At 42.7% G+C, this 10,967-nt stretch overlaps 1 protein-coding gene across 1 annotated transcript; it reads left to right on the plus strand.

The window, feature by feature from the left end:
* The first annotated feature begins 435 nt into the window (after positions 1–435).
* On the plus strand, positions 436–10,422 carry LOC137378625 (probable G-protein coupled receptor 139). Its single transcript, XM_068048919.1, has 2 exons — positions 436–520; positions 9,530–10,422. Exons 1-2 carry the CDS (start codon positions 436–438, stop codon positions 10,420–10,422), a joined length of 978 nt encoding a protein of 325 aa, XP_067905020.1.
* Positions 10,423–10,967: the final 545 nt, after the last annotated feature.

Consider the following 10,967-nt stretch of genomic DNA (forward strand, 5'->3'; position numbering starts at 1 on the left):
ATCAAAGTTTATCATTTAAGTGGAGATTGGAGTGGCGTGGAGTTACTCCTTTGGGGCACGGTTGGCAAAAATGTCATATAAATTGAGGGTCTTAGTTTATTTTTTCCATTATTGCCACTTTACCATAATCCCATGTTGGTGCTCGTGCCTGCAGCCCTCCAACCTTATTAACCAAGTTCCATGTATTTACACAGATGCACTCCAAACCCATTTTATTCTGTCTTGTATTCCTCCTCCCGCAACTCCACCCTGTCGATCCTTCCTACTCTTTCTTGTGTTGCTGTTTGTCTATTCAGATCTGTTTGTTCAAATGACTGTAAGTAATATCGATGATCACTCAATCTAATTGTGCCCCTGAAGGATTTTCTCTATGTATAAAGGTTCCTTTCAATGATCACAGTTTCAGTTAAAGTTGGACTCAGCTTTAAACTGAACATGAAATATCCATTCAATGCACTGCCGACACTCGCTGATGTTGAGTTCATTTACTGTCCTGTTCTTGGGGCCATCGGAGTTCCCAGTAAGTTACAAATATCTGTTCATTGTTGGGTCATTGACCAAGTGTTTCTGCTTTGAGCACAATTGGCAATCTGGGTGCAAATTGTGCTCAAAATTGTGCTCGTTTAGAGAAGTGCTTCTTTCCTTCAGTCTCGTTGAAGCCCATTTGAATGTTTGAGTATAAAATCTGCTATGAACCAGTACAATCAGGCAGCATTTTAGAGTGTGTTTTTAAATGTATTTATGATATCCTTTGATTTATTTCAGTGATAACCTCATGCAGTTTTATTAATACAGCTGAACATGACTTTATCACAAATATAAGCAGGTGAAAACAAAGTGTCCAGTCCTTCACCTGCGTGTCACTCTATATTTTAAATAATTGAAAATGACTTAAAAAACTATAGGAGCTGGATATTACCATCACCCCCCAACCCCCCTAACTTCAAAGGTGTGGTTGGCAAGCCCAGAAAATAGCTCCGGGATAGGTCCACCACGGGTCTTAACACCGGGAAGACCCTGCTCCATTTTATTGGCGATGGCGAAGCCTCCTGGTGGTCCCCACACCCCACCCCACTGCTCGCTGAGCGTGTGGGTTGTGAGCGGCAGGGGCGCGGGGTGGGGAAGCGTTGAGGCAGGAAATGAGCGGCGAGCAGGCGGGAGTGGCTATCACGGGAGGGAGCAGGAAGCTGGTTGCAGTGATTGAGGTGGCGATCGTGGAAGGATGCGGGGAAGAGAAGTGGCATTTGAGGTGGCGATTGCGGGAGGTAGTGGGTGCTATTAGAGGGGATGGAGGGGGCGAGCGTGGCTATTAAGGGGTGAGGTAACAGTCTGACGTCATTACATCTGATGTCGAAATGCGCATGCACCGACTCATACTGGCAAATGATCAGATGCAATGATGATGTTGGAGATCGCTCTGTGCATGTTTTGCAATGTCATGCAAAAGTTTGCAGAAATCCTATCTTCATTCGACACAATTTGCATGTATAATTTCATGATCTTTTGCAATAGCTTGGCTGATTTCATGTGACATGTGCTGAAAAACCAGTGCTACCGAAGGGAAACCCCCGTCCAATGTCTTTACCTTTTGATTGTTTTGTTTCTGAAGGTCTGATAATGTGGCATTGTGTCTGATATCTTTATGACACGGTCGCATTTCCCGTGATCCACCCAATGTTTTCGGCGATAATACACCTCACCTGTGGTATTTGCTAATTTTTAAAATTAATTATAATGATCCTGAACTCCTACTGTGGGATGTTTGACCTTATGTGTTGAAAACGTTGAAAAAGCAAATAAGAGAAGCAACGGAAAAGTATGATAAGAGACTGGCCACTTAAAAGAGAATCTAAAAGTCTTCTATCGGCACACTAATATTAAAAGGGTGGTAAAAGGAGGAGTGGGGCAAATTAGGAATTAGGAACCTAAAAAGGGATTTATGCAGGGAGGCTGGGGCATGGCTGAGTTTTTAAATGAATACTTTGCATCTGTCTTTAGCAAAGAAGAAGATGCTTTGCAGGTCATGGTGAAAAAGCAAGTAGTTCAGACACTCGCAGGGTTTAAAATTAATAAGGAGGATGTATTGGATAGGCTGTCTGTACTTCAAGTTGATAAGGCACTAGGACCAGATGAGATGCATCCAAGGATACTAAGAGAAGTGAGACTGGAAATTGCAGAGGCACTGGCCATAATTTTCCAGTCTTCTGTAGACTCAGGTGTAGTGGCATAGAACTTGTGAATTGCAAATATTACACCCTTGTTCAAAAAAGGGTGTAAAAATAAGCCCAACAACTATAGGCTAATCAGTTTAACCTCAGCAGTGGGGAAGTTTAGTTTAGTTTAGAGATACAGCACTGAAACAGGCCCTTCGGCCCACCGAGTCTGTGCCGACCATCAACCACCCATTTGTACTAATCCTACACGAATCCCATATTCCTACCACATCCCCACCTGTCCCTATATTTCCCTACCACCTACCTATACCAGGGGAAATTTATAATGGCCAATTAACCTATCAACCTGCAAGTCTTTGGCATGTGGGAGGAAGCCGGAGCACCCGGAGGAAACCCACGCAGACACAGGGAGAACTTGCAAACTCCACACAGGCAGTACCCAGAATTGAACCCGGGTCACTGGAGCTGTGAGGCTGCGGTGCTAACCACTGCGCCACTGTGCCGCCCTAGAAGCGATAATTTGGCACAATATTAGTTGTCACTTGGTCAAATGCAGGTCAATATAGGAAAACCAGCATGAATTTGTTGAGGGCAAATCATGTTTAAGTAACTTGTTGGAGTCTTTTGATGAGATAACAGAAGGTTGGTGAGGGTAATGCTGTTGATATGATGTATATGAACTTCCGAAAGGCATTTGATAAAGCGCTGCACAAGAGACTTGTGAGAAAAGTCATATCTCATGGAATAAAAGGGACGTTAGCATCATGGATACAAAATTGGCGGAGCAACAGGAAAGTAGTGGTTAATGGATGTTTTTCGGCTTGGAAGAAGGTTTGTAGTGGAGGTCTCCAAGAGTCAGTTTAGGTTCCCTTGCTCTTCTTGATCTATATTAATGAACTAGATCTTGGTGTACAGGCACAATCTCAAAATGTGTGGATGATATAAAACTTGGAAGCATTGTGAACAGTGAGAAGGATAGTGTTAAACTTTAAAAGGACATAGATAGGTAAGTGCCATGGGTGATATGTGGCAGATGAAATTTAACGCAGAGAAGTGTGAAGAGATTTGTTTTCATAGGAAGAATATGGAGAGACAATATAAAATTATGGGTACATTTCTAAAGGGAGTGCAGGAGCAGAGGGACCTGGATGAATATTTGCATAAAACATTGAAGGTGGTGGGACAGATTGAGCACGTGGTTCATAAAGCAAACCGCATCCTCGGCTTTATTAATAGTGACATAAAATACGAAAGCAAGGAAGTTATGTTAAACTTGTATAAAACACTGCTTTGGCCTCAAATTAAGCATTGTGTCCCGTTCTGGGCTCCACACTTTAGGAGCGATGTGAAGACATTAGAGAGACTACAGAAAAGATTCCAGGGTTGATGAAATTCAGTTATGAGCATAAATGGGAGAGGTTGGGGCTGTTTTCTGTGGAGAAGAGAAGGCTGAGAAGAGATTTGACAGGGGTGTTCAAAATCATGAATGGTCTGGACAGAGTAGATAGGGAAGGACTGTTCCCACTGCTGGAAGGATCGAGAACAAGATGCTACAGATTTAAGATAATTTCAAACGAAGCAATGGGGACATGAGGAAAACCTTTTTTCACAGAGCGAGTGGTTAGGATCTGTAATGCACTGCCTGAGAGTGTGATGGAGGCAGCTTTAATCGAGTCATTCACGAGGGAATTAGATTGTTATGTGAAAAGGAAGAATGTGCAAAGCTATGGGGAGAAAGCGGGGCAGTGGCACTAGGTAAATTGCTCCTTTGGAGAGCCGGTGCAGACACCTTGGGATGAAAGGCCTTCTTTTGTCCTGTAACAATTCTGCGATTCTGTAATTCGCCTTCCTCTTGCTGTTCTTTTAGCAGATGTTTAGATGGTCACTGAGAGGACTGTAGATGGGGAAGGGGCACCGGAGCCTGAGAGGAGATTAGTGAAGACTTAAGGGCAAGATATGTTGTGGACTCAACAATAATCAATGTAAAGTAAAAAGTGTAATGCATTGCAAATAGGCAGAAAACTAACTTGTTTGAGTTCTTAGTTGAGTTGGAGTAAAGGAGAGGGTTGATGAGGATAGTACAGTTGATGTTGTGTACATGTATCTTGGAAAGTCTGTTAATAAATTCCGTCACTTTTTACAGACTTGTTAGCAAATCTGAAGTCCGTGGGACTAAAAGGACAGTGGTTGTGTCATTTACGGCTAAAGGACAGAAAACAATGAGTTGTGGTGAACATTTGTTTTTCAGTCTGGAGGGAGGCATACAGTGGTGTACCCTTGGGTTTGGTTTATATAACTACTGCTCTTTTTGATATAAGTTAATGATATGGTCTTGAGTAGACAGGAAATCGTTTCAAAGTTTCCAGGCTGCACAAACTTGGAAATGTGGTCAACAATCTGGAGGATAATGATAACCTTCAGATGAACATACAGAGACTGCTAAAATGGACAGAAACATGGGAAATGAAATTCAATGCAATGAAGTGTGATGTGTTTAATTTTGGGAGAAAGAGTGAGGGCCAACAATATGTAGCAAATCATACAGTTTTAAAGGGGATGCAGGAAGACAGACTCGAAGATGTATATACCCAAGACCATGTCATTAACGTATCAAAAAGATCACCACTCCCAAAACCAACCAATAGATCACACCACTGTATATCATCCTCCAAGCCAGTAAAACATTTGTTTGCCACAACTCTCTGCTTTCTGTCCCTTAGCAGATTTCGTACTGCTGCTGCCAGTATCACTTTCCTCTCATGGACTTCAATTTTTCTTCCTCGTTTTTGAAGATGGCAGGGCAATTTGAGAAGGCTGTAAAAAATGTATATGGGTTTCTTGGCTTCATTGATTGTGGAATAGAATCAATAAGCAAGGCTATTTTGCTCGACATTTGTGAAATACTGGTTAGGCCCAAGCTGCAGTATTCTGGTCAATTCTGCACACTACACTTTAGGAATAATGCCAAGGCATTGGAGAGGGTGAAGAGGAAACTTATTAGAATGATATCAGGTATGAAAGAGATCAATTACTTGGAGAGACTAGAGAATCGGGGGTTGTTCTCCTTGGAGCAGAGAAGTTTAAGTGGAGATTTGATAGAGGCGTTCAAAATCATGAAGGGTTTAATAGATTAAATAAGGCAAAACTGTTACCAGTGGGCAAAGATTCAGTAACTGGAATACACAGATTTAAGACAACTGGCAAAAGAGCCAGAGGCGACATGACGGCACTTTTATATGCAGCAGGTTCTTGTGATCTGGGATGCACTGCCTGAAAGGACGGTGGAAGCAGGGTCAATAATAAAAGAGAATTGGATAAATAATTGAAGGGAGAAAAATGTGCAGGGTTATGGGGAAACAGCAAGGGAGTGGGACTAATTAGATAGCTCTTTCAAAGAACCAGCACTGACCCAATGCATTGAATGGACTCCTTCTGTGCATTGATGCTATGCAAACTGGAATTGTCAAGGATAATCCCAGAGTTCTAGAGGACACAATGGTAAGTTGTCGAAGCACTGTGGAGTGATATTCAACAAAATAAATTGAATACTGAATCATGTATTGACAACATTGGAATCAAAATGAGAGGGAGCAATGTTCAAACTGAGCATGTGCTCTAGTTCTGGTCCTGACTGTAAAATGAAGCAATTTAGAGAATAGTCAGAAGACCTTTGGAGACCAAGCACAGGTTGTGAAGGGCAACTGGAAAAACCTGGGCTTTCAGCCTTGAAAGGGGTGGCTGAAAGGTGTATTTACTGATGTAAAAAGGCTATAATGATATGCATACTGGGCACTATTTCAGACCAAGCCATGACAGTGGGTCAAGTGGACACAGTTCCAAACTGGATATCAACAAATGTACAACAGTTTTCAGGAAGTTCTTTGTACAAAAAGTTAGCAAGGTATAGTTTGCACTTTGGGCTGGATACTGGTACAGAAACCCTGGAGCATATGAGAAACTATTGAATACTGTACTGTGTGGAGACATTATGGAGTGTTTCTGGATGTTGGAATTGAAGGCGCAACCAATGGGCTTTGTTTTTATCTGTTTTGTGACCTTGATCCAGATCTGTTTGGGAAGTGCTATAGGATATCCCAAGGCACTGAAAGCCATTGTATAAATGCAGGTTCTTACTACCCATACGAAGCTCCATTCATCAACATTCCTGTCATTACTGAGATCTGCTGACTCCTCATTCTCCATTCACTGATTTAAATACTTGTCTATAATTCCCTGTATCCTATTTCCTAAATCCCAGCTCTCACCCTCCACTACTATTCTCCAAGTCATGGATACATTTTAGTGTCTGCATTTGTCAATTGGATGTAGGACAGGACATGGGCATGAATGAATATGAAATTCCAATAAGTAGAAAAAGTAAATGTATTCCCTGTCAATTTTCTTCACTCCTCTGTCAAGGTGTTGGCTGTTTGCAGGAGTTGGTTCTTGACACTTTTTGCCCCCATTACCTCACTTATTATTTATGTATGAGTCCTGAAAGCCCACTGTTAATACACTTTCACAATTCATAGGAGCTTCTTCTTAACCAGATGAACACATATATTGTTCTAGTTAATGTCAGGTGACAATGATCAGATCGATTTCCCTCTGTCTAACATGTAGATTGTGTGCATTGTATTCTTAGGTTTTTCAACTCTCAGCATGTCAACAAAAAAGATTTTATTTATTGAGCTGAGGTGCCTGGATCAGTTGTCTCCCGTCTCTTGCACAAACTGTTACCTTGACACCCATTTCATCCTGCAATCTGGCCACTGCATCACACTGAACCTGACTGCTTCAACCTCAGCATTCTATTTGACCTTGTGTTGAGCATCTGATCCCACATCCACCATCACAAAGACCTCCAAGATACCACCAGCCTCTACCCTTAACTCATTCCATCTTCTGCTGAAACCCTCATCCATGCTTCCAATGCTGTCCTGATCAGCCTCCCGTCCTCCTCCCTCTGCAAACATCAGCACATATACTACTACTGCCCATAATCCTGCAGCATGCTTGAACTCTCCAATCTTGTGCTTTTGGTATGGCTCTGGTCAGATGACCCTGTCTCTTATCTGTTTCCAACAAGTTCTGTCTCCCCAGGACCCTGAATATTTTAGTTTCACATTTAGTTAGGGACTGTCTCAAAAAAAACAAGCTTTGAAACCAGAGTCAGAGCACCTAACAGAACATTCAACAAGTCATTTGTTCAAAGAACTGCACGTACACACTTCTCCACTGGTCTTGTCTATAATTCCCTGGATCCTATCTCAGTAGCAATATCATTTGAAACATTGCTAGTTTGTTTCATCAATAATTCTAAGCATGTTGGGTGATTCACTGACCAAAGAGAGTTTGTGCCAGAAAGGACATTAAGTCTTGAGATCCTTCCCAGATCTGTACAAGTAGGCAGTAAGCTTGCACTTCCTGGAAGTGATGGCTTTTGCCAGGCACAGGAGGTCTGTTTACACTGTGCACTGAATGAAAATGACCTGGGATTAGCATTGTAGGGGTAAATTTCAATCAAAAATAGACATGCGCTTCCTCAGGTAACAGTTGAGATGTGTCAATACTGATTTTGTTCTGGTCCCGGAAAGAGCGGACAGCCAGGTCTTGGGGAAGTGGTTGAGTTGGTGAGAGTTGGCAAACACTCTCCACCCCAGGTATCCAGTGGTGCGAGGAAAGATCCCTGAGAATGAAGTCTTCCACAGGGCCACCCATACACACCAGATGGTAGAATGTTTCACCAGAATATATCCTGATGGAAGAAAAGAATGAAGAAATGCAGAGTGTAGAACAGCACATGGCAGAGGAAATCTCTCCCTTTTATAGTGGTACAAAGGGAATTGCTGAGAGAAAAGCTAAGTTAGAAAGAGAGGACGAGTTAAGTGTACCCTGTCTGTGAGCAGTTCTTCCAAAAGGGCCAAATGAGATCAGATAGAACTGCTCTAAGCATCTGAGCCTCTCAGTACATTCAACAGACACAGGGCTCCGTTCAGATTTCATTCCATGGAGGACATTGTTGAAGTAGGTGCTGAAGGCCTTTCAGGAGATTGAGCTGAGACTCCTGTGATTCAGCATGTCCCTGACACTGGTAACCTTAGTAGCTTCTCTATTCCCCCTCTGTCCAGTGCAATGACAAAAGGCAGGTGTAGGATTGAGTCCAATGCTCCGAGTCAGGAAGGCCATGACGAGTAATCTAGGAGGATCCTCGATATAAAATTATCACTTCAGGCTCTGCAGAAATTAGATTGGCAACTGAGTGCGTAAACATCACCAGCAACTCACTGACAAAGGGAACAGTTGAGGCAAATAGCATTAATGCATTTAAGGGGGAGCTAAATAAGCACATGAGAAAGAAATGAACAGAAGGGTATGATGATAGCGTTAGCTAAAGAGGGTGGGAGTAGGCTTGTACGTAATATAAAGACCAATTGGGTCGTTTGGCCTGTTCTGTTCTGTAAACTCTATGCAATTAGACTCAGAACCCCCAGACAGATTCTCACATTCTCAAAATTAGCAAGATCCACATATGCGAAGAGCATATTATTGGTATAATTTGAGTGGATTACTTATCCGCCCAGCTAACTCAGATCTGGTCCCCAGTAACCTGCCCCACAGGCAACACATGGAAGGCTGTGTGCTGATGACATAGAGTTGATTGGGCATGGGAAATCTTAATTACACTCTGAACACAAATTGAAGTGAGCCCTCCAAAGATCAGTTGACTTTAATGAAACTGCTTGAGATAGAATAAATGACATGGATCTGCCTGAGAGAATGTCCTCCTTCCCTCCTTGTGCTGCTTGTTTATTTGAAGGAGCTGTATTATTGCAGGTCATTGCTCCTCATACACTGGCTCCCTCCTCCCTACTTATCAGCAAGCCCTACTCCCTTCCCACTTCCCTTCCATCACAGGTTAACAGCATATCCCCCATCATCACCTTCCTCCTCCAGTTATTATCAGGCCATCCACACTGCCTCCACCTGCCTCCAGGTGAATACCAAGCTCCCCCTACTCCTTGCTCTCCTCCCTCACCTTCCTCCCAGCTAACACCAGGCTCTCCCCATCACCCTTCTCCCTTGCCCTGGCCTCACCATTAACACTAGGCCCTCTTCACTCGTCATGCTCCCTCACTGTTCCCCTGGTCAATAGGCCAGAACTCACGCCTGTTTTTAAGATTGATGCTTTTTTTTATATTAACAATTTGTTTTATTATAAAGCCCATTCCTGCTGGAAACACTGGTACAATCAGATGTCATTTTCAAATATGAGATGCAGCAAATTCAACAGAACATCCTGTTTAACTGATGCTTTGAACTTGACCAGTAATTCCTACCTTTTCTTTTTGCAGTTAACTTGCTGGCGATTGTGATCCTGTCTCGGGGAAACTGCGGTCTCTCCAAATGTGTCACTCATTACCTGGTAGCCATGGCAGCAGCCGATCTCATGGTTGTCATGACTGATGTGATTCTGAGGTGGCTTATTATTTATTTCCCAGTTTCTTTCCTGGATATTACTCCCATATGTAGTTTCGTAACACTGCTCAGGTTTGCTGCCACAGAGAATTCTGTCTGGTTTACAGTTACTTTCACCTTTGATCGATTTGTGGCCATTTGTTGCCAGAAGCTGAAAACTAAATATTGCACTGAGAAAACTGCAAGGGTGATAATTGGAGCAGTGACCGTGCTGAGCTGTTTGGAATGTATTCCCTGGTTCTTCAAATTTAAAGCTCAGTACATCTTCAATAACTTGGAATGGTTTTGCATTACAAAACCAGAGTATTACACTTCAATCTTCTGGGCAGCTTACGAGATTCTTCATCGCCTTCTAACCCCTTTGCTCCCATTCGTTTTGATTCTACTCCTCAACACTCTGACCGTCAGACACATTTTAATAGCTAGTAGAGCCCGCCGGAGACTCCAGGCGGACAGTGATAGGGAGAGTCCCACTGACTCTGAGATGGACAAACGCAGAAAATCCATCATTTTACTCTTCACTATCTCAGGCAGTTTTATTGTTTTATGGACGACCTATGTTACGTGTTTCCTGTATCAGCGAATTGCATTCATGTCTGATTCCTATACCCCTTCACCCACCGCAAGTACTATCGGATACCTGCTCCAGCTCCTCAGTACCTGCACAAACACTTGTATCTACACAGTGACTCAGAGCAAATTCCGAGAGCAGCTGAAAACCGTTGTGAAATATCCTTTCACTGTGATTCTCAGATTCATCAAACAGTGAACAAAAAGATTTGTCAGCATTAGAATTCAATCCCATCTGATAAATAAGGCTATATCCCGATGAGCAGCGCTAAGTTCAGAGCTCAGAGGAGCAGTATTGCATCAGAGCCCAAAGTCCAGAGCTCCGAGCAGCTCAGCATTGATTCCCTGACATTATTTATCCAATTCCCTTCTGAAATTTTCTATTGTTTCTGCTTCCAGCACCCTATCAGGAAGTGTATTCCAGATCATAACTCACTGGCTAAATGTTTTGATTCCCATTTCCCCTCTGGTTCTTTTGCCAATTGCATTCAATCTGTGTCCTCTTGTTCCTGACACTACTGTCAGTACAAACATTTCCTCCACACGATTTTGAAGACTTTTATTAAATTACCACTTAACCTTCTCCATGAAGAACAATCTCAGCTTCTACAGTCACTCCACATATAATCCTTCATCCCTGGTACATACCCTAGTACTCGTCTGCAATCTCCCTCAGGTGTTCACATCCCTCCTAAAATGTGATGCTCACAATTGCATACAAAATTCCAGCTGAGGCCCAAAAAA

The sequence above is a fragment of the Heterodontus francisci genome, chromosome 17 (assembly GCF_036365525.1).
Source record: "Heterodontus francisci isolate sHetFra1 chromosome 17, sHetFra1.hap1, whole genome shotgun sequence".
NCBI classification, from domain to species: Eukaryota; Metazoa; Chordata; class Chondrichthyes; order Heterodontiformes; family Heterodontidae; genus Heterodontus; species Heterodontus francisci.

Bases quoted from the DNA above. Each gene is read 5' to 3' on its own strand.
- LOC137378625 (XM_068048919.1), top strand. From the start codon at position 436: ATGAAATATCCATTCAATGCACTGCCGACACTCGCTGATGTTGAGTTC. The intron at 521-9,529 runs GTAAGTTACAAA...TTCTTTTTGCAG, and splicing joins TGGGGCCATCGGAGTTCCCA to TTAACTTGCTGGCGATTGTG.